The sequence below is a fragment of the Meles meles genome, chromosome 9, assembly GCF_922984935.1.
Source record: "Meles meles chromosome 9, mMelMel3.1 paternal haplotype, whole genome shotgun sequence".
Lineage (NCBI taxonomy): Eukaryota > Metazoa > Chordata > Mammalia > Carnivora > Mustelidae > Meles > Meles meles.
The window spans coordinates 41,460,151-41,478,776 of NC_060074.1; the positions used below are offsets into that span (position 1 = coordinate 41,460,151).

Consider the following 18,626-nt stretch of genomic DNA (forward strand, 5'->3'; position numbering starts at 1 on the left):
CCAGACTCTGGCTTCCCTCTTCCTTTCTTTGTGAGGCATCTGTGATCAACAGAAGTTCTCTGTTGGAATATAGTTGGCTTTAGCAGTTTTATAATTTGTGTTTAGTACTTTATCAGTCCTGCTTAAGACCCCCTCCCCACCAACCCCAAGGTCATAAGGTAATTCTCCTTTATTGTCTGCTGAAACTTTTAGAGTTGTGCCTTTTGCATTTCATCTGTAGCCCACGTGTGTGAGGTGGGGGACTGAGAGCATTTTTGCCCTTGGATAATCTGTTGTTTTCGGCCCGGCCACAGACTGGTCCCTCCTTGCCCCCAGCTGGAGAAGCTGCTGCTGTCACTTGTCACACTTTCAAATCTGTCAGCATCTATTTCTGGGCTATCCTGAGCCCCAAATGCTGCTTCTCGTCATTTTGCCTTAAGGAAGAGTCCAGGACAGGCACAGACTTTTGTTGTAGGGCTGTTCTTCGAAGCGCTGTTGGTAGTGTGGAGTGGGACCCGTTCCACTAGTTCTAGCAGCCCAAGTGAGTTGAGTACACGCACAGCAGTACGTGGAAATGCTCTGTAGCTGACAAAGGTACTCACTAACGTGGAAGGGTGCTGACGATATATCATGACAGGAAATAGGAAGTTAAAGTATGGTGTGTGCACTATGATTCCATGTTTATAAAAAGTTAAGAAACATGTGGGTTAAAAAACCCACTTCCCATCTTTGCTTCCTCCCATCCTGGTCACATTCCTTGTGCTGTGCTCTGGCTTCACCCTGGCAGGCCCTCCTCTGACTCCATCCAGTCGTCATCATCAGTGCAGCCTCCTGGGGGCTATCTCCTTGATCCTGGCCTTGTGCCTGCTTTCTTCTGTCCTCCCTTTGGGTTCCTGCCTCTCTGTACCTGAGTTTGGTGTCCTGGGGTTCTCGGTCTCCTGTCCCTGCTCTTTTTGTGCTCCTTTTCTGTATGTGCCTTACCAAAATGTCTCCCCTGTTAAACCTTGTCTCATACCCTGACCTCATATCCGCTGCTGTCTCTCTGCTCAGCTCAGCTCCCCCTGGCATGCTTGAGGACCTCGTGGGCATGCCCCAAATGAAGCCCCCAGCCTCCCCCGTGAAACCAGAGTCCTCCTCGTCTCCATCTGTGGTGGCCTCCTTCCCAGGCACTCTCATGTCCGTGTCCCTGTTTCCCTCCCAGAGGCTCAGTGTTGGTGGCTGCCCTTTTACAAGAGTTTCTGGACTGTTCTGCATGCTTCTAGGTTTCCCTCCGCCTCTCCTCCATACTGTGGCCAAGAGCATCTTTGCAAAGTGTACCTGAGGTCTGATACCCACAGGCCTGGCTCTCAGTAATCTGGGCAGGTTTGACCAGGGCTCCAGGGGCCCGTTCTTGCTTTTCCCTGCCCACTGGTTTGAAACCTTCTCCCCCCACTTCCCCGGCCGAAGATTTTATTTATTTATTTATTTATTTATTTATTTATTTATTTGAGAGAAAGAGTGTGCGAGCGAGCACACAAGCAGGAGCAACAGAGAATCTCAAGCAGGTTGTGTTGAGTGCAGAGCCCGATGCAGGGCTTATCCCAGGACACCAAGATCACGACCTGAGTGAGAACCAAGAGTTGGATGCTTAACTGACTGCGCCACCCAGGTGCCCCTGGTTTGAAGCCTTTTGAAGGGCATTTCCAGAGCTGCCTTCCTCAGTCCTTTGTTCCTGAGCAGGATGACTAGAGACTTGAGCTTCCCTCGTAGCAGGTGCCTGGCAGTCTTGCCTGTGGGCCAGCTGCTCTCTGTCTGCTCACCGTGGGTGGCTGTGGCACCCAGGGCCACGCTTGGACTACCGGTTTCATCCCTGGATTTACTTCCTCTCTGGAGGTGGGTGTGGGACTCACTTACCCACTCTGATTCTCAGTGCCTGTGTGTGTTTCAGATCTGTCCTTTCTGGGTTTCGGATGGTGATGAAGGTGCCCTGGATTGCTTGAAGAATAGAGTGGGCCTTTCTGTTTGTGTAAGGAATTTGACAAAATGGTTCTCAGAGCATGGCCACCCAGCATGTCCTGATCGAGCTGTGCTTGAGTCTGGGGTTTTGACTTCTCGTTCTCTGCTCCATTGGGCACGAGGAGGAGCCCTGCCAGCTGAGCAGTGTTTCCTGTGGGTGCCATTTACAAGCTGCCAAATGCAAAACACAGCAGATTATTCAGGGGTGTTATTTTCTTGACCACTTTTAGTTCATTGCTTTTGACTGAGTGTTTAAAAATATTCTGCAGCATATCTATAGTATTCTCAAGCAGCGAATCAGGAGAAGAAACGCAATTTCTGAGAAAGCTTCAAAGAAATACTGGTCTTTATCTTTTCCCCAGCCTTTTCCGCTGAAACCCACCAGAGTCTTTTTCTGAGTGCTCTTGTTCTATAAATAGAACAGCCGCCCTCCTTGGGTAGCCCGAGATCGCAGCTCTCATCCGCTTTCTGAAAGATTTGTGTGTGTGTGTGGTGGAGTGGATTGTGTTTTAATTTTGCTTTTCTTTTATGTGTGAGATGTGTGGCGGGAGATGCAAGAAAAAGTACTCTAGCATTTATCCTTTAAAGATAACTTAGTATAACTTTTCTGGGTCGGGGCTTATTGGTTTTGTTGTCTTTTTTTTTTTTTTTTTAATTTGTATTTAGAAAAGAGATGGAAGTGGTGACTTCCCCTGCAGAGGTAAGGAAGACGCGTGGGGGTGAGGAGCAGTGCCTTTGTCGAGAGAGTTCTGTGAGGTCAAGGAGGAGAGGCCACTTTGGAGCATGGCCCTGGTGCCTGTGGGTCTGCCTTGCTGTGCACAGACATAGCTGTTTGGGTCTCTGAAGAGCACGCTGACATGCACGTCCGTGTGTACTTTGCTCTGAAAAGAACGTTGGGAAACGACCTGCTAGTCCTTCCGTACCGGGGATGGTTTCTACCTGTAGCTACTGGGATCGGAGGGGGCGCTTGGTCTCTGCCTTGGAATCTGCCTCTGGTTCAGCACATGTTCCCGCCCTTCAGAAAAGCAGCGCCTTCGTTTAGGATGGCCGTTTTGGATTCTGTGACTGTTATTGGCATGTCTGTACCTTTGGTCATTGGGTGATGCTGTCGCCTTCTCTCTGCTGCTGCCAATCTTTCATTGGGAGAGCTGGCGGGTGACCTCAGAAACAAAGGTGGAGGCATACGCCGCAGCACGAGGAGGGAGGTTCTCAGTAGTTTTTCTCCTGGGACCTGGAGAAGGTTGCTATTGTACCACAAGGCCAGCTGGACAGCACAAATTCCATCCCACCTGGCGCAAGGTCACGAGCTGGCTCGTGCAGCTTCCCATGCCCGGGAAGCTCCTAGAGAGGACGTCCTGTGGCAGGGATAAGGAGGGGAGCAGCCGCCAGCACTTCCTCGCCCTATGGACAGGGCACTGTGCGGCTCAGGTTGGAGTCCTGGTGACGGCCCCATGTTGGTGAAGCCCTCAGGGGCTTTCTTCGGAGTTCTTCTCAGGGTGGGGGTGAGCTGCATCCTGAGTTCCCTCCCTGCTCTGTTTGGAGTTGGCTAGTGGAAGGACCAGACTGCACTGGTGTCCTGCTCTTGCCTTCTGACGTGTTTGGGTTACATGAGGTTTCTATATCTGGTTTCATCTTAGGTCATCTTCAGTGGCCACAGGTACCCTAGTGCTTTGGACAGATACTTTCTTTAAAAAGTTACCTAAAGTGCAAAGCTATATGGGATTAGGTAATTCTTCCAAAACTTCTCTGAACTGGTATTAGTATATGGGGCAGAGTTTTTGTGCATTCTCCCTGATTCCATGGTGAGACCCCTTGTACATTGGCCATTTCTGTTAGCTGGGGAAAACAGTGTGTGCACGTGCCGAGAGCCAGGCTCCTATTTTAGGCACGTAGTTTATTCGTTTTGTCTCTTAGTGGCTCCCAGTGGTTCACATGTCTAATGATCAAGTAGCTCTTTCAGCATTTCGTTTCTGAGTGCTCTGCAGGGCTCCCTTGTCCTGTTAGACTGGCCCCCGGGACAGCACGGGAGGGGAAACAGCTCCAGGAGAAGCCATGCCCCCCGTTCTTGGCTTTCATTGAGCCACGGTGAGTGGACCACTGTCCACCTCGGCTGTTAAGGGAACTCCAGGTAAATGGTGGACTGATTGGATTTACGGGAGGAGAAGAGTGTGGTGACTTTGGTTGTGGCACTCCTGTCTGACAGTGTGGGCAGAGGCATGTACCCAGCTTGTGAATAGGGTGAGGGTTGATTGAGGCACAGGCCTGGGGCTGTGCTGAACCCCACAGCAACCTACGTCGACAGTTTTGGCAACGCGATCCTGAGAAATGGCAGGAGGCCAGAGAACACGGAGACGGGGCCAAGAATAGCTGAAAATACCAAATGCTGAAGCTGGAGAATGCTCTGGCCCCTTGCTGCTTACTGTGTTCCTGCGAGTCTTCTTTTGTCCCCCTTCTGTTGGTCCCCTGGACATGGCCAGGCACACCTTGGGCTCCTGACACCCTCACCACTCAGGCATGCCACCGTCCTTCAGAATTGTATAGCCCTCCCAAGCAGTGCGTTCGGCCTGTGCAGAGGCCAGGGTCTGGGGAGAGTGTGAGAAGTACTTGGGTCAGGCCACTGGCCTAACAGGCAGGCACTGGCCCGTTTGTGTGCAGTTCCGCGGGACGGGCACCAGGGCACTGTGCAGACGCTTGCTCACGAATTGTTTCTGTGCTTTCAGACCGTCATCAAAGAGGGGATGCTGACCAAACAGAACAATTCATTTCAGCGATCAAAAAGGAGATACTTCAAGCTGCGGGGGCGAACGCTGTACTATGCAAAAACGGCAAAGGTGAGGTGCAGTGAGTGGAGACCACTGGAGAACAGACTCGGCAGGGTCTCTACCGAGTCCTCTATCAAGTCCTTATCCTGGGACAAACCTCCACTGCTTAGATCTGTTATTTCCCGTGAGTTTGGTAATACTCTGCAGTGCTAGCTTTAATTTGTTTCAAGGCATGTTTTATTTCTTATAAACGTTGACTTCTACTGAGTGTTTTCCCCCTTAATATTCTGTGTCACCAGTGGGGAAAGGGGGGAATGTCACAGAAATAATCAAGTTACAGTGAAAGCTCTTTTTTTCGGAAGGATTGGGGTCACAGGCTTATAAATCTCTTATGGGCTAAAATATCTTTTCCTTAAAAGCAGTTTATTGAGTTATAATCAGCACTCAAAAAGCTATATATATTTAATGTGTACAGCTTAATGAGTGTGGAGGTAAGTAGTACATGCCTGTGACACTAATGGAAGCTGTTTTTGGAGCGTATTGGGCTTGTTGATGTGTGAACAGAACTGTGAAGTTCTAGCCCAGCTCCGCCTCCCGTTGTGCTGGCTTGTGTGAGCTTTGCAGGGAGAGTCACCAGCAGCTCTAGAGAAAGACAAGAAGCCAGTGAAAGCCTCTGAATTCCCATCCTGTTTAAATGAATGTGTGTTTGCAAAGCTAGTTTTTGGCGTCCTGAATACCAGTATTGTATTGGTATTGTTGTCAATACTGATGTTTTGGTATTAAAATGTAAATGATTTAGATTCCAGACTTTTTTTTTTGGAGATGGATCCCTAGAGAATGCATTAAAATTTTTGAAATTGAACAGAGCAACTTGTTTAGAGAGCGTTCTGACCACATCCCTCATTAAAAAACAAAATAACACTTATAGTTGTGTGTGTGTGTGTGTGTGTGTGTGTGTGTGTGTTTGGGGAGGGGGTTTAGGAGATGAGGCTTGTTACTTAAAAGGGTGAGTCTCTTTCCAAGTCATTAGCATTTCCTCCAGGGGTTCCCAGTGGAGTCTTCTTAGAGGGTACAATAAGGTAAACAGGAGATGGGGACTATGGGGAGGAAAATAGGTTGGGGGGAAGTTTCCCCGGCATAATTCCCAGTCCTCCTTCTGGAGCCTGGCTGTCTCTTTCTCCAGGACTAGATTCCCTCTGGTCTGCTCCCTTGTTTTTTTTTTTTTTTTTCCTCATGGCCAGATCCCTTCTATCTATATTGGTCTCGCTTCCTAGAATAATTTGTTTTAGCCAGGCAGGACCTTTCCCCCTAAGTGTGATTCTAGGTGGAAGGATGGAGGATCCTCGGTCTGGAACCCTGCTCCCTCAGGTAGACTCCGTGTGAGGGCATATTTCACATACAGAAGTGAAATGCTGATTACAAAAAATAAATACAGGAACCACAGTGGTTTTTTGTTTTGTTTTGTTTTTCTCCACGAATGCAGTCACTCATGAACTCCTGGCTTAAAAAACACACAGAACTCTACCTTTGGGCTCTGTGCTCTTGCTAGAAGCAGGCAGCGGTGGACGCAGTTAGTGTTCGTGTAGTTGTCAGGTGCTCAAGTTTTAAGGCGCTTGGGTGCCTGTGGGTGTTTGGCTGGGCTTGAGGGAGAGTGGCTGGGCCAGGGTGCCTTGGCCCTACACTGACTCTGGTGCCTCTGTCTCTTCTCCAGTCGATCATATTTGACGAGGTGGACCTGACAGATGCCAGCGTAGCTGAATCCAGCACCAAGAACGTCAACAACAGTTTCACGGTAAGACTCTGGACCACACCTTTCTTCATTCTACACCACATTTTGCTTTCCTTTTTAATCTGAACAAGCGTGTAAGAGTAGTTCAGACTGTTTTATTTTTTCTGATTGGAAGTCTTCCTGGCAAATTTTGAATTTAATGTTGAAAATAATAGAATGGTTGGAGAAAAACTAAGAATTTGGCACATAAAGCTCAAAAGAACAAGAGGGTCCAAGTGAATTTTTTAACATGTTGTTTTTTAACATGTTTCTCTAACAGTTCTGCACAGAGGCTTGTTTTTTACAATTATTGTAGAAAATTTGAAAAACACAGGAAACTATGTTGAAACAACTAAACAACCGTAATTCAGCTGCCTTAAAACATATGCTGTTGATATTTTGGGTGTTTCTTTACTTTTAAACTGTTCCCCTCCCTACCCCCAAATTTATAGAAGTTACATTGTACTTTTTGTAAAAGTTCCAAATACCCAAAATCATGTGACCTCACCACCCAGAGGTAGCCAACTGCTTACTCTAAAGTGTTCATCTTTATTTCTAAATACCTGTGCCTTCCCCCACATACACCATAAGATTATTATGATTCTTTTATACCAGTTATTTTTCCTCTTGACAATTTATTTATTTATTTATTTATTTATTTTTAAAGATTTTATTTATTTATTTGTCAGAGAGAGAAAGATCACAAGTAGGCAGAGGGAGAAGCAGGCTCCCCGCTGAGCAAGGAGCCCGATATGGGACTCGATCCCAGGACACTAGGATCATGACCTGAGACAAAGGCAGCCGCTTAACCAACTGAGCCACCCAGGCGTCCCAACCTCTTGACAATTTATGTTGGGCATTTTTCCATGTTGATTGATCAAAATGTTCCTCATATTTTTATTTTTTTTTAATTTTTTATTTTTTAAAGATTTTATTTATTTGTCAGAGAGAGAGAGGAGTGAGAGTGAGCACAAGCAGACAGAGTGGCAGGCAGAGGCAGAGGGAGAAACAGGCTCCCTGCCGAACAAGGAGCTCGATGTGGGACTCGATCCCAGGACGCTGGGATCATGACCTGAGCTGAAGGCAGCTGCTTAACCAACTGAGCCACCCAGGCATCCCCCTCATATTTTTAAATGGCTTTATAGACAGCATTTCTGGTATGACTACAAGTTTGGTTTCGGGGGGCTGACTTTAAAATCTGTATAGATGGTTAAGTTTCTGCCTTCTGCTCAGGTCATGATCCCAGGGTCCTGGAATCGAGTCCTACATGGGGCTCCCTGTTCAAAGGGGAGCCTGCTTCTTCCTCTCCCTCTGCCTGCTGCTCCCCCTGCTTATACTCTCGTGCATTCTCTCTCTCTCTCTCTGGCAAATAAATAAAATCTTAAAAAAAAAATCGTGGGGCGCCTGGGTGGCTCAGTGGATTAAGCCGCTACCTTCGGCTCAGGTCATGATCTCAGGGTCCTGGGATCGAGCCCTGCATCAGGCTCTCTGCTCCGCAGGGAGCCTGCTTCCTCCTCTCTCTCTGCCTGCCTCTCTGCCTACTTGTGATCTCTCTCTCTGTCAAATAAATAAAATAAAAATCTTTAATAAAAAAAATCCTTATAAAGTATGACTCTAAATGGCAGGAATGGAATATTTAGAAGCTTGTTTCTCTGTATTAAGCTTGCAAATCTAGAAGTAAAGTATGCTCCCTGATTTTTTTTTTTTTCTAGTTCTTTTATAACTCAGTCAAAGTGGGTAATTTTCTTTTTACATCTAGGATCTGACATTTGGGTTAATGTTAGTTTCAGATACTTTCAGGTTTTATTTATTTATGGGCTGGTTATTGATGTTGCTGATTCGAATGGGATTTAAACTTCTACTTGTTTTGATATAACTAACTGCTTGGTTTTAGTTCATGGCTTATTGAATTATTCAGACTTTCCTGGTGGTCTTTCTTATTTTATTCTTCATTTTACTTAGAATATTTTTATTTTTACTCCATTAATTTTATTGTTTACTTACGGGCGGGGGAAAGACTTTTAAAACTGTAAATGGAAAAAAAAACTGTAAATGGATTATTCTGTGATTTGTGGCTTTTAGAGTTTTTAAATAGGAATAGGTATTTTATTGGAGTGTTTTTGAGAATTAATTTAGTTGATCATGTTGGTTTTAGGTATTTGTACATTTAATAAATTGTTCTTGATAATGTTAAGTTTTTTTTTTTTTTTTTTTTCTTTTTAATGAAGAGGCAGGAGGGGAGACAAGGCCAGGGTGAAGCTGGCAGGGGTGGGGGGTGCGGACCGTGAGGGGTTGGCAGGGAGTGTCGCAGAGCCCGGCCCTGGGGGGTCCCAGGCTGCCGGAATCAGTGCAGGGCCAAGAAGGGTCCGTCAGAGATGGGGAGTGGGCGGGGTGTGGGGTCCCTATCCTAGTGTGCCAGCTCTGGAACCTTCCCGGAGGAGGGACTTGATAATGTTAAGTTTTTCAACCCAATTTTGTGTTTAGAATGTTTCTATCTACTGTGTATGGATGGAGATTTCCTTTAGGGTAGGAGGTAACTTGTGTTTTGATCTCAGAGTTAAACTAGCCCTATAAAATTCATTTAGTAACTTTCCATAATTTTATGTGTTCTGGAACATCTATATAGCTTTAGAATTGATTGTTTCTTGAAAGTATGAGAGAACTTATTTTAAATTCTCTGTCATTAAGATTGTTCAGGGAGGGGGTGCCTGGGTGGCTCAGTTGGTTAAATGTGAGTCTTTGTCTTTGGCTCCTTGGTCATTATCCCTGGGAGCATTTCCCTGCTCAGTGGGGAGTCTGCTTCTCCCACTCCTGGTCCCTCTGCCTGGTGCTACCCCTGCTTGTGGTCTCTCCCCACCAAATAAATAAATAAAATCTTAAAAAAAAAAGCCTTAAAAAAAGAAGACTCTCTAGGGAGGTAAGGCTGTGAAAAGGTTGAGCTTTCTCACTTCTTGACTCCATTTTTGTAATTTGCTTTCCCACTTATCCCACCTTTGAATTTAGTAGCCTGTATTATTTGCACTTTAAACCTCAGTGTTTCTGGTTATATCCTTTTCACATTTCTAATTTTATTTGTTTAGCTTTTGTTTTTCTTGTTGGATTTCTTACTCCATCCCTTTTGTTGTTTTGTAAGAGAACCAGTTCTTGGATTATTGATCAGTTCCATTTTTCTGGTACCTAATTCAGTTTCTGCATCTCTGTTTGTTCTCTTTTTGCTTTTCACAACTTTTAAAAACAACTTACTGATTAGCTTATTCTTATTTCTGTTATGTGTGTGCATGTGTATATAATTAAACAGACAATAAGATTGTCTATATAATGAAAGTATGAGGGACTCTGAATTGAACTCTAAGTGCCTTTCTGTTCACATTCCAAAAGTTTTTTTTTTCTCCCAGTAGAATTACTTTACTAATCATTCAAGTTATTAAAGAAAAATTTGAAGTATATCAATATAAACAGGAAATTAAAAACCATCCTTATTCCTATTACACAGAGATATCTGGTAATATATTTTGGTTGACGTCATCCCACACACACTTTTTAAAAAATATTTTCAATGTTTGGGCACCTGGGTGGGTTAAAACCTCTGCCTTCGGCTCAGGTCATGATCCCAGGGTCCTGGAATGGAGCCCCGCATCGGGCTCTCTGCTCAGCAGGGAGCCTGCTTCCCTTCCTCTCTCTCTGCCTGCCTTTCTGCCTACTTGTGATCTCTGTCAAATAAATAAATACAATCTTAAAAAAAAAAAATGTTTTCAGTGTTCTTTCTTTAGTTAACAATGAGCTTTTCCTTTCATATATATCCTTTAAAATCTTATTTACTAATGTGGCATAGTATTCCATCATATAAATGTGTAAGTTTATTTAACCGGACCTTATAGTGGATGTTACATTTTTCCTATCATAAATAATATTGTGATATATACTTGTACACAGATTCTTTGGTGCATTTCCAATTATTTCTGTAAATTCCATTTGAGGTACAAAGTATGAACTTTTATTTTATTTTATTTTTTTTTAAAGATTTTATTTATTTATTTGACAGAGAGAGATCACAAGTAGACAGAGAGGCAGGCAGAGAGAGAGAGAGGGAAGCAGGCTCGCCGCTGAGCAGAGAGCCCGATGCGGGACTCGATCCCAGGACCCTGAGATCATGACCTGAGCCGAAGGCAGCGGTGTAACCCACTGAGCCACCCAGGCGCCCCCAAAGTATGAACTTTTAAAAAGCTTTGGACAGGGACGCCTGAGTGGCTCAGTCGGTTAAGCCGCTGCCTTTGGCTGAGGTCATCATCCCAGGGTCCTGGGATCGAATACTGCATCGGGCTCCTGCTCGGCAGGGAGCCCACTTCTCTTTCCACCTCTGCCCGCTTGTGTGCTTGCGTGCGCTCTCTCTCTCTCTCTCTCTCTCACTCTCAGACAAATAAATAAAATCTTAAAAAAAAAAAAAGGCTTTGGACAAATAAATGAGGTACTGAATATGTGTTACAACTTGTATGAGCCTTGAAAACATGATGCTGAGTGAAAGAAGCCAGACACAAAAGGCCACATCTTATGATTCCGTTGATATGAAATGCCACAATAGGCAAGCCTGTAGAGATGGAAAGTAGATTAGTGGCTGGGAGGGGCTGTGGAGGAAGGAGGAATGACTGCCCGAGGTATAGGATTTTTTTGAGGGGCTGACATAATGTTTTAGAATTAGATACAGGTGATGGTTGCACAACTTTGTGAGTGTGCTAAAAACCACTGAATTGTATATTTTAAAAGGGTGAATTGTGTGGGAATTGTTTCTCAGTAAATATATTATGGAAGAAATAAGATGGTACTATGCTTTTGGTACTATATGAGTTAATATGGAGCTTTGTCAGCCCGATCTGAGAATGAACCCTGATTTATACATTGTCTCTATGGGAAAAGGTGTTCCGAGTGCTAAACACTTGACTTCCAGATGTAGAGCCTGTCTGTGTTGGAGAGACTTTTGGAACTACAGCTCTGTCAGGTAGTCATGGATAATTTCTAGCCTTCAAGGGCAGAGGCACCAATTATTTCACATTTATTTTCCGTTTCATTAGTGCTTTAAAAACTGCCTTTTCATTTGAGGATGTGCTGAAAGGACCAGTGAAAGATTAATACTGAGGTTCCCCAGAAACATTCCAAGATAAGGAAGCTCATCCCATGAGTGATTCATGATGGCATATGGAATATGGAGATAAACGGAGAGAGCTTGCAGTCCAGTTCCCCCTAGTCATGCATCGATAGAGAGTCCTTCAGTTCTGGGACTGTGGGTAATAGAAATATTTTCTATGCTTACAATGAACACTTAACGATTATCCCTCTTTCTGACTCCCTGTGCTGTTTACCGACTGAGTTCTGAACCGGTTGCATACCATACGGCGAACTGCCTAAGTCTCTTTGCAGGTCTGCCATTGGCTGGGCCCTTATGGACTTTGCTCAGAGTGCAGAATGAACAAATGGTTTCGCCCAGAAGCTGCTACATTTCCTGGGACATCTCATTTGGTTTCTAACTATTCCAGTCGTAATTTCCCAGTTTCACAATTTCGGCTAAAATTGCATGCCTGATAAAAACAACTACTCCGTGAAAGCTGCTATTATCATGAATCAGTTAATGCTTGGGAACCTTTTGTATTTGGAGACACAGGAGTAAATTTCCTCCACAGTGCAAAAGGCTCCATTTTTATTCCTCTTCCACATGGCCAGACTGTACGGTAAAGAAATTGGGACCTCTTGGACAAGAGACTTCAAGGGACATGGGTGGAGATATTTGGGGAGAGGAGAAATTATTTAGATGGGCTGGGTGGAAGAGGTGGAACAAATGAGGCTTGTGTACCTAGACAGGTCTGCTTGTCTTCCTGTTCTTTAAGAATAAAGCGAAGCTAAAGACTTAAGGATTGCCTTCAGAGTCTTCATAGGTGGTGTGGTGGTGGTGGGAGCTTCCGGAAGATGGGGAGTAGAGCTGACAGTGTCTTCTGTCTGTGGGGCTGCCCCTCACAAGGCCAAAAAAACAAAGTGGCATGAAGAGGAAAAGGGGATTTGCCAACTTAGATCCCAGCCTCTGTAATAACATGAAATTGTATGTTTTTGATGATTGAACATGTTAATCATAATGAAAACTTAAAGGCTTTTGATATCTCATTGCCTACTTGACCTTAGAGCTTATGTCAATAGGACTTCATGAACGTTCTTTTTTTTTTTTTTTTGAAAGTTCTCTTTTTCCAAAATTTTTGCAAACACCATGTGTTAACATTTTAGAATATCTTTACCACTTGGCTAGTTTAAAAATGGTAATTTGTTTTGATTCATTTCTTTGACTATCAAAGTGAGGTTGAACACTGGCCATTAAATTTCTCTTTTGATGAATTGATTTCTTCCTGTGCTTTCAGCTAGTTGGCACTATCTTTTTAGGGTTCAGAATTACTTCACTCATTTCACTTTCTGTCTAAATCTGCCCTCATTGGTTGTAATAGTTTTAGTGCTTTGTCTTTGTCCCTTTTTTTTTTTTTTTTTAAACTAGATTTCATACACTAATAGTAGGCCTGATGTTACCGGGTTAAAATGCTATTCATTTTTCCTTTATGCTTCTTTCCATTTTCTAACATGTTTTAAGATCATTTTTAGCTTTATGATCACAAAGTTACAGATTTGTGCTGAAGGTATATTTTGACTACTGTAACAATCCAAAGGAGTTTGTCAAAGTAGAATTTCTGCTTTACTGGAACTTTATATATTTCAAATAAATTCTTAGATTGAAAAATGACTTCCATACCAAAAATACACAAGTGTAAGTGGAAGCTTGATGTTTAACAGCCACTCAGATCAAGTGATAGAACATCTCCCAAGTCCAGAGAGGCTCCCTTCATGATTAACCTCCCCTCTCCAAATGTAACCACTATCCTGACCTCCAACACTGTAGATTTTTATTTTATTTTATTTATTTTTATTTTTTTTAAAGATTTTATTTATTTGACAGAGAAATATCACAAGTAGACAGAGAGGCAGGCAGAGAGAGAGGAGGAAGCAGGCTCACTGCTGAGCAGAGAGCCCGACACGGGATTCGATCCCAGGGCCCCGAGATCACGACCCGAGCCGAAGTCAGAGGCTTTAACCCACTGAGCCACCCAGGTGCCCAACACTGTAGATTTTTAGTTTTGAGTGTTTTAGCTATTTGATATAAACGGCGTCATAATGTATATTTTGTGTCTTTGTGATCTGTGCATTTCCTAATATCATGGCACTTGGGATTTTTCTAGTTGTATTGTTAATTGATTTCTAGCTTCATTCTACTACGGTCCGAAAATATACTCTATGATTTTAATCCTTTGTAATTGTTGAGACTTTTATGACCTACCAGTTTTCATAAATGTTCCATGTGCATTTGAACATAGCTTAGATTCGGAGTTCCTATATGCATTTGAGTAGGACAAAGGTTTAGCTATTTTTCTCAAATATTTTATAACCTACTGATTTGTTTTTCTGCTTGTCCTATTATTAAAATCTATTAAAATCTCGGGGTGGCAGGGTGGCTCATTCGGTTATGCGTCTGCCCTCAGCTCAGGTCATGATCCCAGAGTCCTGGAATCAAGCCCCACATCCAGCTCCTTGCTCAGCGGAGCTCTCCCTCTGCCTGCTGCTCCCCCTGCTTGTGTTTCTGCTCTCTCTCTCTGTCAAATAAATAAATAAAATCTTTAAAAAAAAGATTTATTAAAATGTCCTACTATGATTGTGGACTTACCTGTTTTTTGTTTTCATTCTGTTGTTTTGCTTTAGAGGGTTTTTTTAAAAAAATATTATTTATTTATTTGACAGGCAGAGATCACTAGGCAGAGAGAGAGAGAGAGAAAGAGGAGGAAGCAGGCTCCCTGCTGAGTGGAGAGCCTGTTTTGGGGCTCGATCCCAGGACCCTGAGATCATGATCTGAGCCGAAGGCAGACACTTAACTGACTGAGCCACCCAGGAGTCCTTCTGAATTTGTGTTTTTTCCCACCAGTCCTGTGGTATTGCTAGAGCTCTTTTCATCCTCTCAACCTCTTCCACTTAATGGTTGAATTGGCAATTCTTGCTAGTTGAATTTTTTTCTGTATCATGTCACTCAGTGATACTTACAGGTATCTGACATCAAGATCACTTTTTATGTAAATATGAGAAATGTTAGATGCCATTTGTTTGAAAGGTAATATGTTTACCAAAGGGAGTCAAGTTTGGTCTTTGTCACAGTTTATACTTTGTTGTTTAGGTCTTATGATCCTATTTTGAATTTACTTGATCTTCCAGAGATTGATGAAGAATTACTCTCTTCAGGATAATTATATTTGTCATTTTAATCTTGTATTTGCAACACTTTCACTTTCACCGTTTTTGAAGCTCTTTTATTTTTATTTTTTTACACATTAAAAAAGATATTTTATTTATTTATTTGACAGACACATGACAAGAGAGGGAACACAAGCAGGGGGAGGGCAGAGGGAGAAGCAGGCTCTCTGCAGAGCAGGGAGCCCTATGTGGGGCTCTATCTCAGGACCCTGGGACCATGACCTGAGCTGATGGCAGACCATGATGATGGAGCCACCCAGGTGCTTCTATTTTTGTTTTTTTTTTTGTTTTTAAAGATTTTATTTATTTATTTGACAGAGAGAGAGATCACAAGCAGGCAGAGAGGCAGGCAGAGAGAGAGGAGGAAGCAGGCTCCCTGCGGAGCAGAGAGCCTGATGCAGGGCTCGATCCCAGGACCCTGAGATCATGACCTGAGCCGAAGGCAGCGGCTTAATCCACTGAGCCACCCAGGCGCCCCTTGTTTTTATTTTTTAAGATCTTATTTATTTGAGGGAGAGAATGAGTGAGAGAGAGAGAGGGCATAAGCAGCGGGTTGGGGCAGACGGAGAGGGACAAGCAGATTCTCTGCTGAGCAGGGAGACTGACCCAGCGCTCAATCCCAGGACGCTGGGATTGTGACGTGAGCCAAACGCAGATGCTTAACTGACTGAGCCACCCAGGTGCCCCTTTGAAGCTCTTTTAGGCACATAAGTATTTTTTTGAAAGATTTTATTTATTTACTTATTTGAGAGAGTGTGAGAGAGCATGAGTGGGGGTGGGGGGCAGAAGGGGAGGGAGACTCAGGCTCCCGCTGAGCAGGGAGCCCCACTTCGGGCTCGATCCCTGAACTCTGGGATGATGACCTGAGCTGAAGGCAGACGCTTCACTGCTTCACTGACTGAGCCACCCAGGTGCCCAAACACAGAAATGTTAATACCTTCATTATTGAGTAATTATTTGTCAATAAGGTAACATCTTTTTTACACTGAATAGTCTTTATCACTAACTGTACTCTGTCTGATACTAACATTGCTCTATTTCTTGGTTCAGAATTTGGTAATATGTCTTCCACCCTCACTTTTTTCTTCAGTTTTTATTTACTGTTTTAGATTTAATTCTTGTAAACAATATATTGTTAGAAGTTGTTTTTCCTCAATCTGGAGCAGTTTGTAATAGTGAACTTGAGACATTTTCTGCTTGTCAGGGTTTTTGCACATTTGACTCCTGTGTTTAGTGGCTGACTGTGTTGTGCTATCTTGATTGAATGCTTTCTCGGTATCTCTCTTCTGTTTTGTATTTTTGCGAGTGGTATATGCACCATTTACATTTATATTTGGTAGTGATTTGAATTTAAAAATTCCTATAAAAATACATTCACAGTTTATAAATTTTCTTATGTTGTATCTGCTTATAGCTAGCGCACGTGGTGATGTCCTTTTTTGGTGAAGCTGTGTACTTCACGGGGTTTTCAGCCACATAGCACATGATGCTTGCTGCTTTCTTTCACCAACCATCGTTGTTTGCATCTCACTAATGAAAGTGAGAAAGCGCTGAAGAACAAAGAAAAATGATGTAGAATGTTGTTCCTTCTGCAAAGGAAACAAAATATGTTTGTTTGTTTTTAAAGATTTTATTTATTTATTTGACAGAGAGATCACAAGTAGGCAGAGAGGCAGGTTGTTTGGGGGGGGGGGAAGCAGGCTCCCCGCTGAGCCGAGAGCCCGATGTGGGGCTCGATCCCAGGACCCTGAGATCATGACCTGAGCTGAAGGCAGAGGCTTTAACCCACTGAGTCACCCAGGTGCCCCTGTGTGTTTGTTTGTTTTTAAAGACTCCTTGCTGAGCTAGGAGCCTGATGTGGGGCTGGATCCTAGGACCTGAAATCATGACCTGAGCTGAAGGCAGACTCCCAACCATCTGAGCCACCCAGGCGCCCCAAAATAGAGTGTTTTTTATTAGATAACTCTAGCAGCATGATGTTTCCTAGTGTTGGTGTTGGAGGGGAGGCCTCTGAAGCCAGCCTTGGTGTTATCATCTTTGTAGATAACCCGTACATTTCTTCCTTGTTCTTTTTTTCTTTTTCTTTTTTAAGCAGGCTCCATGCCCAGTGTAGATCCCAACACGGAATCAAAACCTGAGCTGAGATCCAGTGTTGGACACTTAATGAACTAAGCCCCCTAGAGCCCCTGTAGATTTCTGCTTGAAATCTCATGGGACTGTTTTTCTTTTGTGTGATAATTGGATTTGGTTACTAATTCGTCTGGTATATAGTAAATCTTCTGCCTTCCAGACGTGGTTTTGGTTTTCCAACTTTGAAAAAGTCTTTTTTTCCTCGTATTTTCTGTATAATTCTGTTTGTTTGCTTTGTCTTACTCTTTGGGAACCTTGTTGTTTATTCATATACTGATTCAGCAGCATGTGCCTTTTGCAAGCTTGCCCAGGGCCCAGCACCATGCTCAGTGGTCACCTGTCATTGGTGAGCAGAGATGGAGAGGGGCTCTTCATCAAGCTGGCATTCTTCTGGGGGCTCAGTGAAGCACACACCGAGAGGTTACAGGCTGAAATAGGTTACAGGGAAGGAAGGCTATGTGGGGCATCGTAAGGAGGACCCCTCCACCTCCCACACACTGGTATCCAGATGGAGTCAGGAGGACTGCCCCTGAGGAAGTAATGTTTTAACTGAGATATGAAGACTGGTTAGTCTTCACTGAAGAAGTGTGTGCAAGTGTGTGAGTGTGTCTGTATGTCTCATGCCTGTAGGCATCCTAGAATAGGCCAAGTCCAGGGACCAGTGTGTGCAAAGGCCTTGTGGTGGAAGATGCAGTGTAGACTGTGGAAAGAAGCAGAAGAAAGGCCGTTTGGCTGGCTGAGGCCAGAAGGAGCCAGAGACCATTGGGGGCCCTGGGAAGGGCTTGGGACTTAGTCCTTCAACCCATAATACCATCGAATAGTCTTTTGGGTGAAATTCCCAGATTTGCAGTGAGAACGTTTTACTCTGGTTGCACTGTGGAGGGTGAACTGGAGGAGGAAGGGAAAGGGTGGAGAGAGTGTAGGATGTGGGGGCCGGGAGAGACCACAGCCCTCACTAAGAGAGGGTTGCTTCAGGTTCTGAGTGGAGGGGGTGGCGGGTGGGCAGTGGACAGAGGGTGCATCAGCGCAGCTGGGATGGAGGCAGAAGAAGGTGTCTGGTTCCCCCTAGCACAGCTGCTGGTCAGGCAGGTTAGAGTCCCAAGGCCAGGGAGTCCTAGGGGGAGGGTTCTGGATCTTCTGTGCTTGTCACACTCTTTTGCGTCATTTTAATTTGTTGGTTTTCTCAAATCCTACTTATGAAAGTTTTAATTTTGTTTCCTGTTGCATTTACTTTTGATTTTTACCGCCAGCCAGCATTGCTTTCACGTTCTTTTTAGTTTGTTTTTATCCTGGCTAACTCTTGGTTGATAGAGCGGTATTTTATTTTATTTTATTTTTTATTATTATTATTTTTTAATTTATTTGACAGAGAGAGATCACAAGTAGACAGAGAGGCAGTCAGAGAGAGAGAGAGAGAGAGAGGGAAGCAGGCTCCCTGCTGAGCAGAGAACCCGATGCGGGACTCGATCCCAGGACCCTGAGATCATGACCTGAGCCGAAGGCAGCGGCTTAACCCACTGAGCCACCCAGGTGCCCCCGATAGAGCGGTATTTTAAAAGTGCTTTCTGTTTAAGGTAGTAGTCATTTTCTGCTTCAGAGAAAGATTTTCCATATTCTTTTGGGATTCCAAATGTTCTCGTTGACTTGGATATCCCCACTCCACCCTCACC

At 44.0% G+C, this 18,626-nt stretch overlaps 1 protein-coding gene across 3 annotated transcripts in view; it reads left to right on the forward strand.

The window, feature by feature from the left end:
* DGKD (diacylglycerol kinase delta) overlaps positions 1-18,626 on the forward strand; it is a 113,833-nt gene that overhangs the window by 20,078 nt on the left and 75,129 nt on the right. For all 3 annotated transcript variants that reach the window (XM_046018558.1, XM_046018560.1, XM_046018559.1), the window contains exons 2-3: positions 4,695-4,805; positions 6,448-6,528. In XM_046018558.1, coding sequence (XP_045874514.1) covers positions 4,695-4,805; positions 6,448-6,528 — 192 coding nt within the window. The remainder of the gene's footprint in view (positions 1-4,694; positions 4,806-6,447; positions 6,529-18,626) is intronic.